The sequence below is a fragment of the Vidua chalybeata genome, chromosome 1 (assembly GCF_026979565.1).
Source record: "Vidua chalybeata isolate OUT-0048 chromosome 1, bVidCha1 merged haplotype, whole genome shotgun sequence".
NCBI lineage: Eukaryota > Metazoa > Chordata > Aves > Passeriformes > Viduidae > Vidua > Vidua chalybeata.
This window is the reverse complement of record NC_071530.1, coordinates 33,551,248-33,573,637: the sequence shown is the minus strand read 5'-3', so window position 1 is coordinate 33,573,637 and position 22,390 is coordinate 33,551,248. Positions and strand designations below refer to the sequence as shown.

The window sequence follows — 22,390 nt, the reverse complement described above, 5'->3', positions numbered from 1 at the left end:
TACGCACAAAACAGAGACAGGCACACTTAAGCTGCCTATGCCCCAAGGCTTCTGCTAATTATTGTCAAATTTACCTCCACATCTCCAAAGTAACAATTTTTGCTGGATAACATAAGGACACCTGTCCACCTATTGATTTCTCCCTAAAATCTGATTGCTGTATCTGGTAGATACAGTCTTCAGATACTACCTTCTTAAAAATTTCTTGGAAATCAGCTGCTGTATGAAGGATGGAGAGCCAGGCTAATGACACCACTGCAGAAGAGTCACCTGGGCTCAGTGGGTATCTGTTCTGTTTGGCTTGCAGGGTGGTCAATGAGCAGAAGTTTCCTGACAGGCCAAAAGACAGAGCAATCCCTCCAAACTGGCCACAAAAAATGCTGTCCCTTTCTTAGTGATGGAGAAAGAGGCATGGAGAAGAAAAATCAGGGCAATGGCTCGGATGATGGAGAGTGCCTTATGGCACAGGAGTAGAACTGATCACATAGAACCCATTCCACTGCAATAGGAAAAGGATATAGCTCTTCATACAGAAATGCAAGGAAAAGTACTCTTCATTTATTCCATTATCTATGGTATATTTTTTTTAAAAATAGGACTCAATGCATTATACCATAGTTAATAAGAGGCAAAAAGAACTAGAAAGAACACTAAATTTAGATTAGAGGTTACATAGTTCCTCATTATTTAATCTACCTCTCAAAGAATGATGAGGTTTAGATTTTACTTCTGGAGAATGTAAAATGATGTTTTAGCATGTTTAATCACCACAGTGTTATTAAGAATCTTCATGGTTCCAAAACCACTTCCTAAAACCATACTCATTTCTAAAAAGACCCATCAGGACATCTCCGTGCATCTTGAAGAGGAGAAATGGGGAGAGGAAGAGTCTTCACTTCTTCAGCATTTCAGATGTTGAAGAACACAGGGTGAGATACAAACAAGAACAAATTGATTTAGTATGAACTGAAATCTCGCAACTCTTATTTATGTGGTTGTCTCCAGACTTCATTGGCACCGTTTGCATGATAAGCAGCAGAAATCTTCTTCTGTAACACTTAGGGGGTTATCTTTGGCTTGCTTTCATAGATTTTTATGAGAAAAAATGTTGACTGAAATCTCATTCCTGTGTCAAAACTAACTTTCAGGATGTTCCATTTGAATCAATCCAGTTGGAAAATCACCTCAAAATAGGATCTTACTGAAACGTTGAAGCCTTTATCTGATAGGAGCTTTTAAAATATTTTTTTAAAATAAGACACTGAACTTGAAGAGACACAGAATATTTTTTGTCTAATAAAATATTGAATAATGCACAATACTATACAATCTAATGGATGCTCAGGTAAAAAAATTCTTATGCAAAAATGTTTCCCACATTTAGAAAACATAACTCAAAATTATATTAACTATCCTATGATTTTGATAACAGAAACACCAATCTTTCTTTGCAGAGGTAATTCTTAAGTAAAAATAGGCATTGCTGGAAAATAGTCAAGTACAAAATGAAAAGCGATGGCCTTGTTGCTCCATATTTGGAAAGCTGAACACTTCAGCATCAAACCAAATAGCTCTGAAAGCTGAAAGTTACAATATGGCATACAGAAAATTATCTAAGGAACAATTCTTACAGTTTTTCAGTTCAGCACCTCTCTGTGGTTGTATAGCTGGGAAAACATGAAGATGGAAGGGAATAACTTGTGTTTCTTGGAGATGCGTTTTTAAACCTGGGAGTTGGGAATTACTCAAACCAAAGTCTTAAAATAAGAACAGGTAACATGGACAGCAAGACAGTACCAACCTGGGAAGTACCCCATTAATGGTAGGTTATCTTCACGAAGCAAAGTGCATCAGTTTTGTAACTCAGAACACTAAACAGTGACGCCAAAGCCTCCAAACTGCAGAAAAAAATATCGTTGTGGCAATTTTTCAGCATACAAACTAATAAAGAAACACACGCCTGGCGTTCAAAATTTTTACAGTCTTGCCTAATACATTTTAGCTCCATCTGTGATCATCCCATAATCTGAAGTGTGTGTTCAGCTCATATTTGATGGGATGAATTCTAAATGCAAGGCCATGTTTCCACATTCTAACATAGTACAGTCAGTGCAACTCAACTGTGCAAACAATATTTGAATGCCTCAAGGTTTTTGCTTCTTTATAAAATGCCTGGAAGAGGACAGCAAAATAGGAAGCTTTCATGGAGATGTAGTCTGAATAGAAGAAGATACACAAAATCATAATGAGTTGTTACATGAAGTATTAACTTTTCTTTATGCTTCAAAGTTAATGTGTAAACTTATTCTCAAAGCAACTGTTGTGATGTCCTGAATGCATCTCTCCCTGTGAGGAAGTAATTTAAATTTGAATAGTAGCAGCAAATCCTAAGAAAACATTAATGATGTTTTGCCAGAGGAAAAAGAGTTTGAATCTGCTTTTCCACTCTTAGAGGCAAGAAAAAGCCTCTGCTTTTCTTCAGTGCAACAACTGCAGTCAAAAAGCATACAGGGGTGCCATGTTTAGAGCACTGCCATTCAATAAGATAATTTCCTGATTTTTTTTAAACACAATTTTTGTGCGTACAAAGAAAGCAATTCTGTAAAGAAAGTCAGTGTTCCTTCCATTTAACAGCTCTATGTGCATACCAGATATCTTTGCCAGCTACTGTTCAATGTAATTAAATAATTAAAAAATAGAAATATTCTGACTATTGAGTAGCTGTTTTGTTTGGAGTCCAGCAAAAGAAGACAGACAGCCAACAGGGCCAAGAGATGAGAACACAGAGTTCTCATCTCACCAGCAAGGCCACTGCTGCCTATGTGAAATAGTGCAGGGATCAGTGCCGGGAGCATGCACTGTAATCCAATTAATTTTCTGTTAAAGGACATGTAAAGAACAAGGAGCAGCTGCATACAGGTCCTGTTTCATTCACCTCCTAGAATCTAAATTTTAAAAGCATGGCTGCAGAAGCGTGGAACATTTAAGGGAAAAATGCTGTATTTCCCAGTAAACTAGATATGTGACATATCTGGTTTACTGCAAAATCCAGCGTTTTCCCCATTTCTTCAGGGTGGCAAGGCAGTAGTGATGCTGCTCCTGAATGGGAAAGTTTGTTCTTCCCACAGCTGCATTGCTGTAGGCTCTCTTCAGATCCAGGCAGGCTACTCCTCCTGAATTCCGTTTTCATAGCTCTCCTCACACAGAAGGACAATAAATTTCTGTGTGTTCCCTGTTGCGTTGCTTCCCACACATCAAGAACCCCTGATCCATGAGCCTGATTAGGCAAAGTGGTGTGTCTGGTTTCGATGAGGCACAAGCTGTGGAATCCTCAGAAACCAGGCTGAAACAGCACTGAAGCCAGACTTGTTTCAGGAAGGAGTCTGTTTTGAATTATGCTTCCTATTAGTGGTAGATTTAAAAATTAGAGAACTATGAGTAAATCTGGAACTTAACAAGGCTTAAAATAGGCCTGGGTCACAAATCTTGATGACTGTCTGACGGGCTGGTCTTCACTGCAACAAGGAGGTCTTTAACAAAAAAGTAAGTAGAAAAAGAGTGACTCCAGAGTGACTGGTGTATGGGGGATGGGAAATAATAAAGGTAAGTTATTTCTTCCCATCTTATGTTCTGAAACACAGGAAAAGTTTACACAAATGGTAAACATATGGAATAAATTATCAGGAGAGTGATCTCAAAACAAAGACTACAACAGAGTTCAAGTGACACATTTCTAAAACATAAATGGATGGTGCCATAAAGTCAACACAAGAAAGTAGGATTATGATTAACCTGAAAAAGGGCAAGCACATTAGACTACAAGCCATTTTCCTATTCCTTATGGCAGCTTCCCAAGACTTCACATCTGAAATGTGTAATTTAACATAAGTCCAAAGAGCCTTCCTTGCCAACTACAGAAAAATTAATCAAACATATTCTTGTACCAGATGAGTAGTAGATATTTATACAAATAAAGAGGCATGATCTATTTATACACATATGCACCCAGATGCCTGTGCATGTTTATTATAGTTGAATTGAAATTAGATAGCCAACATAAAAACCATTACACAACATTATACAGGTCAATTAGTTCACTGCTTGAGTTTCAGCCAGGCTGGCCATAAAGTCAGGTAATAAAGCTGCAATGCTTTGAAAACACAGATGTATTTGAAATTAGTTGCTCCATGTGATTAAAAGAGATGTGAGAGGTCAGGAGAACAATATAATCTAACACCACGTCTACACTGCAGACTTCAGCGGTCACAGCTACACCAAGCAGAAGTAGGAAACTGTTTAATACCTGACTGTCACAACCATACTGCCAACTGTGCCACAAGTATTAATGTAATTACACTGGTATAAAGCTGAAATTTCATATATGAAACTTCTTCTAATTGGTGTTTTTCCTATGCTGGTATGATACACAGATGTGCTAACATAAACACAGCTCTAACACAAACACTTTCTGCAGCTATAACATAGATACAGCCAAAATCATCCAGGACACAGAAAGACATGCTAAGAGTTTACTTTGACTATTTCTACACTAAATATATTACATCACCAATGTCTCCAAATACATACAACTAGGGATTTGTGGGAAAAACATACAAAAGCTGCCTCATAAGCAACACTCCAGCAAAGCTGGCCCTTCTAGCAGCCCAGCTGTGCTGCTTAGTAACAGCATCTCTTTTTGCCGCTGCTCACACACCTGTGCTAACAGACACCAATACGAACGGGCCTGTTCCCACAGCTTCATTGATTTCCTCAAGTTCCACGGCTTGATTTTGCCAGCTGCAACCATTGGGACATTGGCACAGGCACGAGGCTGGGCTGTAGGCTGTGGCTGTCTGCCATCCTAAACCCTGACACTGGTAATGACAGAAAGCCGAGAGGAACAACGTCGGCACCTCGCTCTTAAAGAAAGACGGAAAAACGCCTGGAAGAAATTAAATCCCCAAGTACCGCCCTCCACACCCATCGATCCAGCCCTGCCCACCCCTGTGGGAGGACGGGGGGACGCCAGGCCCTGGCTTAGTGGGCGGGACAATCAATGGGTCAATCAGACAGAGGCCTCGGGTCATTCCTATCCAATAGCCAACTTCTCCTGCCCTTCGGGGCGGAACGCGCGGAGGGAGCCGGCGCTGAGCGCCACGTTTGGTTCTGGCGCGGGGGCGGGCCCGCGCGGTGCCCTCACGCAGGATGGCCGCCGGCAGCGGTCCCGGGGACGGCGCCGCCCTCACGGCGGGCTACGAACATGGGGGGGAGAGGGCATGCTGCGCAAGCGCGGCGCTGAGGCGGGGCGGGGGGAGCGAGCCGACGGGAAGCCCCGCCCCGAAGCACGAAGCCACGCCCAGTGGCGTAAAACCCGCCCCCAGTGCGCCGAAGCCCCGCCTTCGTGGCGGGAAACCACGCCCCTGTGGTGATAAACCCCGCCCCCGCGCGGCTCTCGGCCGTGCCGCCGCGGCCGGGGGGCGTGGCCTCCGCTTCCTCGCCGCCGGGGCCGGGGCCGGACCGGTCTGAGCCCTCGAGCCCCGCCCGCCGGGTGTCCCCGGCCGCCCCCGCCGCGCGCACCATGTCCGGCGCTCCCGGCGTCCCCGGGGACGTCTGCAGCCTCTTGGCAGGTGAGAGCAGGAGGGAGGGAGGGACGGCTTCCCTCCCGGGGGGCGGGCGGAGGGGAGGCCGAGGGGGGCGGGCCGGTAGGGGTGTGACGGGCCGGGGGAGCCGGGGCGTGCGGGGGCAGCAGCCCCTGGAGACGCGGCAGCGGCGGAGCGCTCCTTGGCGGGCGCTGGGCGATCACTTCCAGTGCACGGATTCGGGGGTTCTCTCCCTCCCCTCCCCCCAGTTCCTCCTCCCCGGCTACTTCCTCCCCCCGTGCCCGTCCGTGGGGAGCCGCAGCGCTCCGGCTCGCTTCCCCGCAAGGAGGAAGGAGCGGGCCGGGCACCTCTCCCGCCTGGACGCCCGCAGCCCCCGTCCGCGCCCGGGATCCGACACCCCTCCGGCCGGGCGCCGTCGGGGGCTGCGGACGCCAACCGGGATGAGGTGTTCGGGGGCTCCCGCGGACACGCGTGTGACCGCCGGGTGACCGCAGAGCCATCCGGAGGAAGTGTCTGCCCTCGGGGTGTGCTGGCAGGGCAGACTGCCCGCATCAGCCGAAAAAAAGTAGTGAACTTCCCCGCTGAACAGCTGAGGAGCGGACGAAAGGGTTGCTGAATTGCTGGGGTATTGTCACATCAGTCATACACCTCTGACCGTGACTGTCCACGCTCCCGGGATGCGTTGGAGCGTAGGAATGGGATGATTTCTCACCGTGAAAGGTTATAGTGTTAGTACGGAATTCCAAATACGAGTGGCTATCTTTTACCTTCAAGAATTCGTGGGTTTTTTTGTTGTTGTTAATTAAAATAAATGGTATACTTAAAGGTTGACTTTTCTGGTATCTTATAGAAAAGTTTGGTATCCTGGAACCCTTTTAATATCAGTGAGACTCTTCTGAGAACTTCTGTTTCTGCCACGGGAACTTGTGTAGCTCTGACTTTGCCATCCAAATTACCCATGCTTTTTGAAATCTTCTGAGGCCAAGCATTCAATTACATGGCTGGGCACCTGCCAGAGTCTAGTGCAGTGCATCACCTTCACAGACTATTATTTTTTTTAACACTTTGATTGTAAGAGCGAATGCATGAAACATATTGCTCTCACCGCATCTCCTGCCAGCTGTCTGAAGTGTTTCCTAACTGCAGTTTCTAACTACGTTACTTGTGTATCATACCATCTGTAGTTAAAATTTGCATGGAAGGCCACCAGAGGAAAAAAAAAAAAAAAGGAAAGCTTCTAATGATTTCATATGATGGAATAGATTCTTAATAATTTAGAAAAAATAAGTATTACCCATAGAGACCCTTTCTAAATCTTGGTATTTTCTGTGGCAATACTGAATTCTGGAACTCATGGTCAGATGCGGAGCATATATGTTTGTTTTGGTGCTAGTTTCACTGAGTGAAGCTCATCTTGGAGCTCTTCAATATTTTAAGTGCTTTATAATTTTTTTGTTTTTTGAGGGGAAGGATGTGAGGCAGATGGGATCATTTGAGATTGTGATTTTTCTCAGTCATGGTACCTCATGTACACAACTTGTCCTTCCTTCCTTCTCCCCATCTTTATCCAGTCTGCCATGGAAAGAAAGCCACAGAAATTTGTATTTTGAAGTGAAACCAAGAACATCTATTTTTCCTCAAGATGTAATGTACTTTCAGAGTCGCTCTGAGCAGCAGCCTAAGTTATGTACAGGTATCTAATGTTTGTAGAGTATGTACAGCTTTAGCTTTTCTCGTTTCTTTTTGTGCTGTCTGTAGAACTGAAGTTAAGAAGGCAATGGAATGATTTACCAATGATCTTTAAATATTTGTTTTGTATGTATGTAACATGTAACTAATAGTTTGCAACTTTTAATTGTTACCTTCAAGGTTAACCTTGTAAGCTTATACAATGTTAAAATTAAATAACCTGCTTATTTTTGAAAAATAAATTATGGCATTACTTTTTACAGTTTGTGTTAAACTCTCTTTTTAAAGGTTATCAGTCAAGTGCATGAAAGTTAGAAATAAGAGTAATCCAGTAAACTGTATAAGCAGTTCTTTCACTGATATGTGTAGGATCTTACAATCTTTTATGTAGACTTCTTTTTTTTTTTTTTTCCTCAAACTATTCCTGTTGTGAAGATGTATGGGGGAGGGAAGGGAGCTCTGTAGTATCTTTACTATTCATCAAGAAACTGTTACACACTACAAAGACCACAGATAGTTGATAGTTATTAATTTCTGCATGCTCTTCTTCGAGGGTGCTTCTTAATGTATTATTTTAATGTCTCACAGTTATTGATCAGCACCTCTTTGAGATGAGGGAATATTGTTTCCCCATTGTTAAAATTAGTATAATAAACAAGATGTGATTGGGGTCGCAAAAAATAATCAATGGTGGAACAGAATTAGAATTCAAATTCACCTGCCTCCATGCTGTGCTGGTTTCTCCAGATAATAATATGAGTTGGATGTCTATGTTAGTGGCCATTACAAGTGCCAGGCACTTCTTCATATCAGGTTCAGTTGAGAACATGCAGCTAATGGGTAGCGACAAGCATTGTATTTTAGTCTGGTGTTTACCTAGCAGAGGCTCTCACAGGTGCAAAATCTCATAAATACTGTGCTCGTCTATTCTCCCTCCTTTTCTTGGCCTTTTTGCCTATGATTTCCAACTTTTGCAACAAGTGGAGGAACAATCATATGGATTTCCTTATCCCTACTTACCCTTGATTGATGGTTGGAGTATGTCCACCCACCATGCTGAACAAGTAGGGATCCTACTGGAAAACATACTAAGTGCTCCTGTAGTTAAACATGGCGATAATGGGAATAAACACACCAGGGGATGAATTAAAGTTGCACAGGAAATTTTCTGACTTGTGACTGCTTTACTTTGAACTTAAACAATATTATATCTTTAACACAAAAACAAATTCTGTCACACATGCTGGCAGGGTCATTATAGTTGCATATCAGTGATGCTGAAATGTTCCAGGCAGAAGCACAGCTTGAGCTCAGGGCTAACTGCATTAGTAGGAAACAGGAGGAAGCCGTTTCTGTAAAGTTGAAGGGGAAAGGTCAGTGTGGCAATAGACTTATTGCAGAGGATTATTGGGATTGCACAATCCCATCCTGTCTTCTCTGACTTGTTCAAGTGGTAGGAGGGAAACACTGGAGACAGAAACAGGGTCCTCTGGTCATATGTTGAACTCCTGTAGGAGGAGAAAGTAAGTTTGTTGCTGTCTTATCTCCCTCTTTACACCTCGGAGGTGTGTGATAGTGTATGTAACTTCTTCGTTCCCCAGCCATGTCCCTGCAGATACAGATGATGCTTTAGACAGTGGAATTTAGTGAAGGAAGCCCAGCCCTGCTCTGCCTTTTCTTCTGTTTATGTGTTGTTTTTTTTTTTTTTTTTTTTGTGGGTGTTCAGCAAAGTGGAATGTTTCTCTTTTTTTGTCTCCTCAAATTGTTGCTGGTTACATAGATTGTTGGAGGCCTGCTCACATCTATTTTTCCTTAGTAAGTTTTGGCTTTTTCATAGCTGAGGAGGCATTTGAAGGCTGCTTCTTCCCCCAAAGGCATATTATTTCTTCTGTAATGTAAACCAGACTGGTTTCTTCGGTCATCAGTTTGCTTAAATGCTTAGTTTTATTGTCCAAATCACCTTTTTCTGTGTGATTCCTCTTATTTTTTCCTTCAAAGTAATACTCTTTACCTATTTGTTTAGTTGCATCTTGGAAATAGCTTGCAGAAAAGGGCAAGGCAAGAAATCTACAAGACATTGGATCCCGTGCAGGAGTTGCTTACCTTTTATTTTTGGACTACACTGGTTATATTTACCCCAATCCCCCAAAAAACAAACTGTCCATTTTCATTTTCCACATCAGCTGTTCTTGGACTTGCTCCTTACATGCCTGTCATAAAAAAAAAAAAAACCTTCTGGGTACAGTGTGGCTCTTCTTTATTGATTGGTTTAAATTTGAAAGCACACTGTTGTTTAAAACTTCACTCTTTTTAAAAAGTATTATTTCCATGTTTCCAAGGCTTTAACAAATACCAGTTCTTGCTGAAGAATCCATCTGTACAAGATAAACGAGGGGGATTATTGTAGACATCTTTTAAGTAGACATGTATTTACAGCTTTGGTAGTATGTATGTGTTTCTATAGTAATGGAGTAAGATTAGAAACAGTGAGGTGAAAAAAATGCACAGAGGGACTCCCGGTAAGAAATAACCTCCAGTGATTTGAAACATAGTTCAATTGTCTCTGCCATAAATTCGGGAATAAGTGTCATATATGGGTGATAAAAATGGCATAGGCTATTTTTTATATACTCATTATTCACTTAGTTTGTCTTTTTCAATTAACATGGAGTCTATCTTTCTCATCTGACTGGGTTTACATTTCTTTCATAATCATATGTCAACAAACCACAATAGACACAGCATAATGTGGCATACAGTGTAAATCTTTAGGTTAATCCTTAACATTTTTTATTATAGTTCATTTGGAATCATTTTGTAACTTGATCATGATTTGTACTGGTGTGGTTTTTTTTCATTATATGCTTAATATGTTACAGCTTCATCTTTTCTCACCTCTTTAATATAGAGAGAAGATGCTCAACTACTCATCCAATGAGATTAGATATATATATATATATATATATATATATATATATATAGTCCTTGATTAAAATTTTTCTTTTTTAATCTTTTAAAAGACATGCCTTATCGATTTACTTCATTTGAGGAGTCTTAGCAATTTGTGTATACTTCTACTTTTAAAATCACTAGTAAAACTGTTAAGTGTCAACATTTTTCATGATACTTACTTTGTATGTGTCAACACAGCAACATAACCTTGCTGCTGGGGATTTAAGGTACAGCAGTTTTTAAAGGCAGTCCTTTCCAGGACTTTGCACTGAAAGGAATGCTCACCTTCTTGTTAGGCTGGATAAATGTGGTATTTTTAGACGTCTTGAAGTTCAGTCATTTTTATTTTACATCGTGTGTTCTGTTTCTGATTAAGTGTATATATATTTAAAAGGCGATTTAGCAAACTCTGGAGAGAGAGACTTTAAAATGTAGTTGTGAAGTCAGGGGGAGAGCAGAAGCAAAATCCTCCAATATTTCTTTATTTAAGAGAACAGGCAGTGACATTTATTCTTAACAGTTTGTCTTCAGGCTTTTTCCCTATTAATGAATCGCATGACAACTTTGAAATCAAATTAATTAATTGTTTTCTGATGCCAGCCTGTGTAAAACTGAAAGATACATGGCAATCTGTTTAATATTGGTCACCTTTGGACAGCATGTGTGTAATAAATGTGCCTAGCTTGCAGCTATCTCCCAAAATTCTCTGGCTTGCCATCCCAAATTCTCTGGCCGGCAGCCGGCTGCTGGCTCTCTGGGTCCTTGAGGCAGAGGAGAGAAAAGGCTGGTGGCTGCAGGAATTGCAGCTGAGCTGAGCTGCTGTTGCCTTCTTGTGCGAGTGGCAGTACAACTGCCAGGTTATCCCCTGGAATGTCCCTGCTCATATGATGGATGGGTGTCCAGCCTCCAAACCAGCCTCATTTCTCCTTGGGCCAGGGGCCCTGCCATGTGTGTGGAGATGCTCCTATCTCATTGCCACTTTCTGATTCTTGTCATCTGAATGGTGTCAACTCATCAGTTGACGTGTCCATGATGGAGTGATTAACTTCTTGATAATGTGATAGGATAACATTTTGGTTATCTGCTGGAGAAGGGGATGAAGAACGACCCAGCACATAGTCTTTGAGTGCCTTTGTGGGAATCTGCTTGACCCACCCTGACAAAAAATTGAGGTAGTTCTGTCCTAAGTATGTTTGTTTATTAAGTGTGACTTACATTTACAATATTAAATCCTGTAAACAACAAACGTGCTATGATTTGTTATGCTTAGCACTCTTTAACACAGCGCTTGCTTTGGGCTAGAAATTTGCAATGTTCTTGAAAAATTCCATCTGTGTAGTTCCAGCCTTCATTAAGGAAAATCGCTCCAAAGACTTTAAAATGATTAAAATCTTTCTGTGTTGTCTGTTTATAATCATTGAAGTAAAGAGAACCATAAACTGTTTTAACAATGAAATGCAAAATAAATTTTAGCTTTTCTCCTTGTAAAAGTACTGTAGATGAAAATGAAATTACAATGGCTTTTAGCTTTTGACTGTTCTGTGAATTGGCACTTAAGTTTTGAACTGTATGAGCTGGTTGAAGTGGACAGAGCTAGACTGAGGTGTGACTTTCCTTTTCGGTCAGTTTGTAACCTGTATTGGCGGAGCAATTTGTGGGTGATTTGTATCAATTGTATCTTTCAGTTTGGCAGCTTTTGTTCGTTCCTGCAGGTAAATAATTGCTCTGGGGTGTGATGCAAGCAAATTTAACATCATGAGCTTTAAGAAACAGAGCAACAAGTATGGGCATTTAAACTATCAAGCAGTCTAACACACAGGCTTAAGAAAAGAGGTGTTAAGTAGGTTTCCACTGTGTATTTTTCTTTGCTTTGTTTTTGTTTATTTGTTCTAGTGTTTTTAAAATTTATTTTTTATTTTCATATTTTCAGTGGGAACAGGTAAATGTCTGCAATGTGTGATACTAAATAGCTGCTCAATTCATTAGGAAAAAATTCTGGGAATATGTCATTTGGGTTTTTTTTTTTTGCTCTGGGGTAACTGATTAGTTAAAGTGCTTTTAGACCAGAAATCTGTTCAAAGAGGTTTTCTTTCTGGAATTTATCTTTTATTCCTCTTAAAATTTCTTGATGGATCAGCTGCTGCTGAAGCATGAAACAGCATCTACACTGTAGAGGAGGAGCAGTTTTGTTTTCTGAGTAGCATTAATCTAGTACATCAGAGACCAAGTTGTGGATCATCCTCGAGAAGGGAGAGCAAGTATGTGACTAGAATAGTGGTGAGAAATGGGTATATTTTGCTGCTTCTCTTTGAAGTTTACTGTGTTAAACTTGGTTCTGCCGTACTGAAGTCCCAAGTTCTGGTCTAATTCCTACATAAATCACTTTGTGGAAGGTCAGAGAAATTACAGGAACATTTCCTTATGTTAAGGCAGTCCATATTCCTCCACAATGTGGAAGTACAGGAAGTGAAGAGATGATCATAACTTAGATGTCTTGCTGGCTTCTTGTCCAGAGAAGCTTAGGATGTTACTCATCTTCTGCATCTGGTACATCCTGGATGGATTTACAACAGTAGATTAAAACAAGATATATAATATACTGTGTAACTGTGAGTAGATAAGAAATATATATGATACAGTAAGATGTAATTTTCAGGTAAACTGCTTCTTTAGCATCATACGTATGTCAGATCTGTCTTTGTATTTTGGGGTTGTGATGAATCAAGCCATATGATGTCACTGGACATATGGAAGTAGTAGTGTTCCATGATGAAAACAGTGCACCCTGACTGTGGGTACACCTAAGCTCGGAGAACTTGTTTCACATACTCATGTGAGAGGGAAGCCATCCCAGGGATGTCTTCTGTAACTGCTGCTTTCTGCCTCTCTCCTCCAGCTCTACTTATACTGAGAGTAAATGGAGCATCTGCTTCTGCCCTGTTCTTCTGTGGTTGAAAATTCTCTATTATTTCTGCTTTTGAAGTCCAAGGTTTTCTGGAAAACAACAAAATCTTTCAGCAATATAGTTAGTCCTGAAATTTTTGTATCCACAGTGTATTTTAAGCCAGAAGTGGTAATCCTTTTTTATAATAATCGACTTTGTTTCTCTTCCCCACATACTCCTTAATTGTGTTATTTCAACATTTCTATTTGAATAAAGCTTTGATAGTCAGAATCTGAGACAGCAGAATTCTCACCTGGGCTGAGCTTTTCCAAGAGGTGAAGAAACCCACTGAGTTTAAATGAAGACTTCTGAATCCAAGTTTTGTGATTAATTAGTGTCCAAAGATTACCATGCAAGTATTGCTCCTGATTTATAAACATAACTAATTCCTCTAAAGTTTTGCATGTTGGTGCCTGGGTAGAACTTTGAAGCTACTATCTATTTTTTAAAATAAATAGATAAAAGTATGGAAAAATAAATATTTAATTATGCTCTCCCTCTTCAATGAAAGCTTGTTTTGTACTGGAAAATCCTGTTAGGTTTCACTGAGAGAAGAACTGTTGATTTGTTTTGAATTGTTTTGATTTTTGCTCTGAATAGTAAAAGTATCCATTTTTTGATCTTAGTTTTGTAGTTTGTCAATGTCATTGGGTTCTGTGGGTTCTTCTCTGCCAGCTTGATTGGCAATTCCAATCATTGGAATTTACGAAGATGTGTACTTTTTCTTTGAGTTTGGAAAAAATCCCTGCAGGCATTCTTGGTGTGCAGCATAGAGACTGTTGGGGGTATGTCTGGAGGATTCATTAATACATGCTAAGTGCCTTTCCTTCTGTCCTTTTAAAGAAGGAATGCCACAGAACTGAGTGAAGGTCTCCCCCATTCAGGATTGCTTTGGAAAATGTAATGGGGAAGATTCTCTGTCTTATGGAGAGAGGAGGATCAATATCATTCTTCAGAACTCTAAAATACTGTAAAAAATGAATATTTTTGCCACACTTGATGAGGACAGTAATCTAAACATTTAAATAAAAATCTAGTGAATTATTTGTAAAGAAGAACATTTTTGTAATAGCAAAAAAAGGAGGCAATTAAATTTTCATTTAGGAAATCTGTGGCAAATATTCACATAAGCTTTTGCACATAGACAGTTGTGTACTTAATTGGCTGTTATTTGTGTTTCTGTGTTAAAATGGAATGTGTCATCTGATTGGAAAAGTTATAGGATTAAAATAGTACTATCCATATGCATTTGCATCTATGCAGAGAGAGCCAAGGTATATATATGTGTCTCTGTGTGTGTCTATGGGGGTGGGCAGGCACTGTGAGAAGGTGTTTTGTTACCCACAAATGGTAACAAAATTCTCTTATTCAATGGGCAGTTGTTACCCATACAGGTGAGATGTTTATATTAACAAGCAGGACTTTTTGGTTGTATTTCTACTTTTCTGTTTTTGGGACAATTGTATGTTGATTGGTAACTATAAGAAACTTCAAATGGTTTTTGCCTTTGTTTGGTCAATAAGGAAAACATACTACTGGGGGAGTTACACTCCCACAAATTCAATACACTGCATTCTTTTTATCCTATGGTATGGATTTTTACTATATTAAAAGAACTGTTGTAGCTTTTATGGAATGCTTTGTTTCTACATGACTATATAAAAGTATCATCTGAATAAGAATTAAAATTTAGAGTGCGGGCTAGAGCCTTAGTTTGTGATTCTACAAGTGGAGGTGTTCTTAATTTAAAGTACACTGTTGAGCTTGACTCCTTTGATATGGTTAATTTACTTACCTAATTGTTTTCAGGATTGCTTTGGATATGACTCTTTAGTCAATCAGTGATTTCAGAGGCATTGTGAGAACACTTAAAAATACTGTAACCAGTAAGTGAGCTATATTAGTATCTGGGTAAGTGTTACTGCTGAAATAATAAATTACACAACCATCTTTGCAACTTGATCTTCTGAAATAACATGGCAGTAATATATGCATAAAGGCTATTTCCATGTTTTAGCTTTGTCTTTTACTTTAGGTGATGGAAAGTAATTGTTATAGGACTGCAATTTATTAGGACTTACGTAGCATAATTAAGTGAGCAAGAATCAAATGTCACCATAGGATTTGCTGTGCTAAGCATAAGTAGATAGAGAACAAATGTATCCCATTTAGAATCTAAAATGTCTGTTAACTATGCTGTGAGTAGGGCTGAAAATAATTTCCTTTTTTTTTTTTTTTCACAGTAGTATCAGGACAAGCTCATTACGGCAGTATTTTGTAATTTTTTTTGAGGTGTATTTATTTTTTTTCTTTATTTAGATGTTGAAACATTTGTTTTCCAAGCACTAAAAGGAGAAAATCTATCCAAGAAAGCAAAAGAAAGGAGGGAAGTTCTTCTTAAAAAGATAAAGGATATTAAGGCAAGGTAAGTGAACTTCATGGCTTTAATATGTTAGAAAGTCACTTACTGATATCTTAAAGTTTTATGCAATCTTTTAATAAACATTAATCGTATTAACAATTAAAAATCTATCTGGGTTCAAGTCTTGTCTTCTCAAAGCTGCTACAATTTAGTAAGAAATGGGATCAGAATTATTTGTCCCATTTGAATTGCTTAATATTCTGAAACCTAATTGCAAGCTAGTTGGGCAGAGCTTGCCTTCACCTCTGCTTTGGTAAGAGTCATTAAAACATGAGAAATATAATGTATTGAGGATATGAATGAGCTTCCTATCACCATACTCAGCTGGTGTAAGACAGCTGTGTGTTATCTCCTAAGCATTTCATTGATGGCATGCTTCTGCCCCTGTGGCAACTTATTTATAATTTCAAGGACAGCACAGTCATCTGGTGAGGGCGCTAACTGGAGGGAGACATGAGATGTGTCCCAAAATCTTGTATTTGAAGTTTTGTGTTCTTTTCATTCAGGCTGTAAATGCTTAGGGAAATAGTTCTCTCTCATAACTCTCCTTTAAGAAAGTAGTATTTTATGTATTTAATTTTTCTGTCCTGTGTTTTCTATTCTGGGTTACTGAGTTAACTGTGACTATACAGATGACTTGCAGATACAGTGCTATTGACTTTTTTCTTGACTGACTGATGCTTTTTTGGATGATGAAATATCAAAGAGAGGGAACCTGCATTTATAAGCATATTGACACTGAATCTTTTACTATTCATTCATGTGACCCCATGGTTTCACATCTTATTTTAATTTCTAATGCCTTCCTCATTTCCTGTAATATTATTCACTGTTAACAGTGTTTTGCTTTTCATGCAGGCTACAAAATACATACACATTGTAGTCTTCTTTGATTTTAACATCCCACATGTTGGGCTGTGTCTATTACTGTCGCTTGCTACACTGGATTTCTTAGATCTGGCCTTTTATCTCTGTTTGCATTTCTCAGTTTCTTATCTCTAGACCATTCCTTTCTCTTTTGCTTCTTTCTTGCCAACATCTCCATATTGACTAAACTGATATCCTTACTACTGCTTATTGTTCATAAAAATGATCTTGGCAGTTGCATTTTATTTGCCAGTTAGTACTTAGCCCATGAGTGCTTCTTGAATGCCATTCTACATAACTCTGTCCTGATAATTTGTCTGTATCATCAAACTGCATTCTGTGATTATTTTAGTTTCTGAAATACCAAGATTTAGCTCTGAAGAAACAGTATATGAAAGTATGTTTTCCCTCTGGGATGATAATTTTTTTTTGTTTGTTTTCTAGGCATTATATAAGTTGAGATCTCCTTATTTGAAAAGGAATTCTTATTTAGCCATGCTTTAACTTTTATCTTTATGGTTAATTATTAATACATTTTCATTTGGATTTCTGTACATTTACTGTAGCTATACCCACTATTTTTGATTTTTTTCTTTCATTTCCTATTGAACTACTGGTTTATTTCAAAATATGTTTAATGGTTCTACTTGTGCACAAAAAATTCTAAAATTTGTTAACATTTAGAAGGTTTACTAAAGTTATAGATGCTTTTGTGTGTTTTTATACCTTAAGATACCTTAGCTAGAAGAGGCTGCTCAGTCTGGATTTGGTTTTGTTCAAGTCTTCCTTGAAGTGACTGGGGATTCTGTCATCTGCAAAGGCAAAAGGAAAACTGAGTAAATACTTTAAGGCAAAGATAAAGACTTCAGAATTTTCAAGGAAAACTTGCAGCGCTGAGTTTCGACCACAAAACTTGTTGAAAACTCTGGTTGCTGTTCTGTGCCATGTCCTCATGCCGTGGGTTTGCAAGTGTGCATTGCTTTATGATGTTTCTTCTTCTTTTTCTGCAGTTATCCTCACGAATTCCCGGAGAAAGGTGAGTCTCGTGCCCTTTCCCCCGCCGTGGTGTTTTCCCACTGCCGCGGCCGCCCGAGGCCGAGGGGACTGGCGCCCCCTGCTGCGGCTGACGGGGAACAGCCGCCCGAGCGCCCGGGGCGCGCACATCGACCGGGGCTGCTGCCGGCAGCGATGACAGCACAGAGCGCTCGCTGATGGAAAGATTGAGCTAGAAAGTAGCTCAGGATTTAATATATAATGGAGCTCGTTATGGAGCTTATTTGTTATAAATTTAGTATAAATGGAGCTTTGTTAGCAAGAGTGCAGCCTTGCGAAAGACCATGTGATGTGCGGTTTTTCCCCCCCCCCCCCCCCCACCCCGAGGAAGTGAATGCAAAGTAGCCTGCTTAGGAGATAAAATTTTAGCAGAGATTACTTATTTCAGCTTTTTTTCTTAACGTTGCAAAAGTCTTCAATTCCATAGTGATGTTTCTTTAACCTTTTAATAGGATCATCTCGTGGCAATATGATATTGGCTTTCGATCCACACTGAATGAATGTTTTCATAGTGCAGCGGGAGCTCAGACCTTTAGCTGGAGAGGAGATGATTTAGTGTGCGAGTAATGAAAACTGAAGTGTGGGTTATCTATTGTCTTCTAGTGGAGTTTAAACAAAGCTGCAGAGTTCAGTTTAGAGAAGACTGAGGGGTTTGTTGCTACAGTGTTCTGTTCTGTAACTAAACCTGGAAGGGCTCTTATTTCCATGATGCTAATTCTTGAGGTCATGACCTATAGCCTGTGGATGCTGGTATGAGGGTCACAGTGCGAGGTCAAAAAAGCCTATGCAAAGCTTCACTTTTTACAGTGGTTGAAGAACTGTCTGTTTCTGGACAAGGAGGTTCAAATGTGTAGGCTGCAGCATGCCTCCTGAAAAAATGAAAATATGTAAGTCATATTAGGCAAATAATGTAACAAGGCACAGCAAGTTCATACATTTCTTATGCCTGTTTAAATCAAGTTATGCAGCCATAACAGTTCAATTGAAAGGGACAGTGCAACTTGAAACTTCCCAAAGATTCAAGATTGCCAAGATTCTGTAAACTCCAACTGTGTGATTGTTTAAAAATTGCATTACAGTAATTTACTATTGTTTTATATTGCAGCTCAGCACTGTTACAGAAGATAAAATGTAGTTTTCCTCTTCTCCTCACTGAAATTAGGCAGGGTGGTTGTTTCATTGCAAACCTGTCTCACTTTGGGAGAGCTTGTTTTTGAAGATTTAATAACTTCCTGAGGCTCTGACTCTGTAATAAGCATGACAGTTGCCTTCAAAAAGCAGAGTTTGCATTTATTGCTTTGTGTAATTTGAAGGTCAAGAAAATTCTAGTCTATTTACTTTCTTCATTGGTAATTTGATTCAGAATTTCTTTTCCAGTTCAACAAATTATTAACAAAAATGAGATTTCATTATCTCTAGCAAAATGGATTCTTTGATTTGTATAGTCTGTAATTGTTACTGCATAACTTGCTGTAATTTCTGTGAAAATTATATTCAGTCTTATTCTTTTTATTAGAGTACATTTGATTCTTAAGCAGGATACATTGCCTTTTAAAAAATTCTCGTGATGTATCTCTGGTTCAGGTCGTAGAACTATGTAAAAATGCTGAGGTTTTGAACACTCACTCCTTAGTTTTCAGTATTTTTCAATAAACTGAAAGTTATAACATTGTTTTCTGTGAGCAAGGATACATTTCTCCAAATTAATGTGCGTTTGCTGCTTGCAAGAGTATAAAAAAACTTATGAGAAATAGGAGTCTGCACTTACTTGCAAATTATTTGAGGGAATGTGAATCAGTGGTATGAGTTGTTGGTGTAATGTCCAGAGTTCAAGAAGTGTGTGCTAAACTTTATTTGGTTGTGTCATTCTTACTTTAGGACTGTACAAATTAGGCGTGACTTTTGTAGGTGTAGAACAAAGGACTCACATGGAGATAAGCAGTCAGATTCTTGGCCAGCTCCTAGTGTAACAAAGCACTGGCAGCAGCTGACAGAGGTCAACTTTTGTGCCCATTTTCATACCTCTCTGCACACCTAGACATTTGAAAAATGGAAAATTTGGAAAGTATTGAGAACTCAGAAGGCTGTGATGGTCAGTTCCACCCCCTCCAGAGAAAGAAGAAAGATGTCAACATATAAGGTGAAATAAGGATTATATCTTTTAGGAAAAAAAGGAGGGGTGGCAGCAGGAATTTGGAAACTACCCTGAAACAAGCTAGGAAGAATAAAAACTAGTGTGTGTATTTAAACTCCATATTTGCTGTTCTTGCTTTTGTGGTAGCAGTCACTCACACTTTACATTTTAAAAATGTAAATAAAATAATCTCTGTTCTAGCTGAAAGGAAAGGTGAAGAATGGTACATGCTGTCATGGTATGTTATTGTGATACAGTAGTTATAACACATCAGCTGTTTTCAATCTTGTGAGTTGTGACCTGTCATCCTTTCAGAGGCATCCAGAAGTATTTTTGGAGGCTGAAAGAAGTGGACTAACACTTTCAAAATTCATACACTTCCTGTAGGACATAATGATACTTGACTCTGCTCTCTGAAACAGTGTCTCCTCCAGCTTGTGAGTTGTTCCACAAGGATGTGTTGTGGGCATACTGTCCACTCTTTCATCGCTGAATGTTTTTGAAGCCCCACTGACTCTGCACGTAGTGACTAGCTGGTTTGACTAAGTTATTTGTAAACTCTTGTTTTATGGGCTTTGGCCAATAGCATACAGAATCTTGCCTATCCATAAGGATAAAGCAAGGAGGTGTGAAAGAATAACAATTAAAAAAATTGGAAAGTATGTGTGCAAGTAGAACCAGGCTCCTTAAAACTATGATCACCCATGTGCGTCTCTCAGAAAGTGCATACATATTTCTTTGCAACCAGATTGATGAATTTGAGGACTTTCTTGAATCTTCCTAGAAAGAAGCCTTCTGATGTTGTCTGTCAGGTCAGTAAATACGCTGACAAAAGCATATTTTATGACTATACAGACTGAAAAAAAAAATGAAGCTTTTTAGGAGAAGTGGGTACATGTGCAACTGAAGGACACAAAATTAATTGTATGGGAAAATATTTAATTATTGTGTGGGGTGTGTTGCCTGATTTAACACTGACTTTTACAGTTAAGTGTGTTGTTAATTTATGGATAAAGAAAGTCCATGTTGTTCTTATGACCAAAAATGTACAATTATGTTTATATCCAATCCACTGGTCTTTGATCAGATTTAATTTTTTAAAATTATTAGACATTTATTGTATCTGTTTTATTCTTAAATTGAAAAGCTCTGTATAAATGTCTTTCCCTTAGACACTGCTGCCTTTTTTTTCCTTTAAATTTGAAATATTTGACTGTTTATCTAAGCAGTTTAAGCAAAACTAAAAAGCTGTAGTTACACTCAGAGATCTATTCTAGATCTTAGAATTGGGAAAAAACTTGAAAACAAAGGTAATTTGCATACAAATTGGATTCATTTTTTATAAGACTAATATTCCACTAAGGGTATAAAAGTCTCAACTTTGTCAAAGATTCTGACTTAATACAGTTTTTGGCATTTCTCTGTTTTGAGATTAATTGAGTCAATACTGTGACTGCCAAAATGTTTAGTTAAAAAGAACCTTGTTTTAAATTTATGCTAAAAATAGTGCTAAAGTTGGCAGAAGCACCCTAAGCTCTAGAAACTGTGTTTGTGTTTGAAGTTCACTTGCCATCTGTTCTATTCATTTATTTTAGTAAAAGATATATTTTTATTCACTTTTCACAAAATATTTTGGCTCAATGTTGAAAGTGAGACACCAGAAGTACTAGCCAAATCGAGTCATACTATGGGAATTTGCAGAACCAGTTCTCCAGAAAGCACTCATTGCACCTCGTGTCTGATCTGCAGCACTAAATTATGCAGAAAAGTATGACATTACATTTTCTAACTAGCATTTTTCGCTCTATAAAATCTTATCTCTATAAAATAATATAAAATTTTATCTCTATCAGATAAAAATTGATGATGGTCCACTTTTGTTTTTATTTCACTGTAACATAATAGAGGGTAAATCTGTGTCTCTAGAGCACTGGTGTTATTCACTATGTAATTATGGGGAGCACCTGTAGGAAACCTTTAGATGACTCAGATGCTTCTGACTCTTGGCAGAGCAGAGTGTGTCTGGAGCTTGGGACCTCTGCTTCGTGGAAATAGTCAAACTGTTGGAGTAGCTCTATATGCAAAGGATTTGATTTTGTATTTTTTCTTTTCTGTTTTTGTACAGAGGTTGTATTTAGTTTTTATTTTTTTCCCCCCTCTGTACACTCCAGGAAATGGCAGCAAGTAGAAGTCTCTTTGGACTTGAGAAAGGGAGTCAGTATCTTGTGGTCACCAGAGCCACATGAGCACATGAGTTCTATATTTTAACACACTTGAACTTTTTAGTCAAGAACATTAATACATTGTTAGTATTTAACCATAAATGGGAAAGATATGGTTTAGTTGTTACCCAGTTCTTTAAGGTTCATCATGATGTATTTTTGGAGAGACCATCAAATGCATTAAAAGTGTGCCAAATACCACTCTATCCCAGAAGTCTGGGAGATTTCACTGTAGGCAAGTCACTGTGCTGTCCCTTAACTCACAGCTGTTATCTGTGAAGTGTCCACACCGAGTGCAATTTCAAGTAACATGGCATGCATTCCCCAGTGCAGCACAAAATGGTTTTGGCCTGATATACATTGTAAGAATGAGAGGCAACTCAACAAGCAAAAGTTGCAGTTGCTTTTCTTGCTTGAAGCACATTTGCTTGCAAACTTGTTGTTGTTTCAGTATTGTTTTAAGAAGTGGCTGCTAAAGAGTTTCTACTTGACCTTTACAAAACAAGC

General features: G+C 39.1%; 1 protein-coding gene across 1 annotated transcript in view; it reads left to right on the top strand.

The window, feature by feature from the left end:
* The first annotated feature begins 5,492 nt into the window (after positions 1–5,492).
* SKAP2 (src kinase associated phosphoprotein 2) overlaps positions 5,493–22,390 on the top strand; it is a 119,302-nt gene continuing 102,404 nt past the window's right edge. The window contains exons 1-3 of the mRNA XM_053957474.1: positions 5,493–5,627; positions 15,505–15,610; positions 17,485–17,510. Coding sequence (XP_053813449.1) covers positions 5,579–5,627; positions 15,505–15,610; positions 17,485–17,510 — 181 coding nt within the window. The 5' untranslated portion in view covers positions 5,493–5,578. The remainder of the gene's footprint in view (positions 5,628–15,504; positions 15,611–17,484; positions 17,511–22,390) is intronic.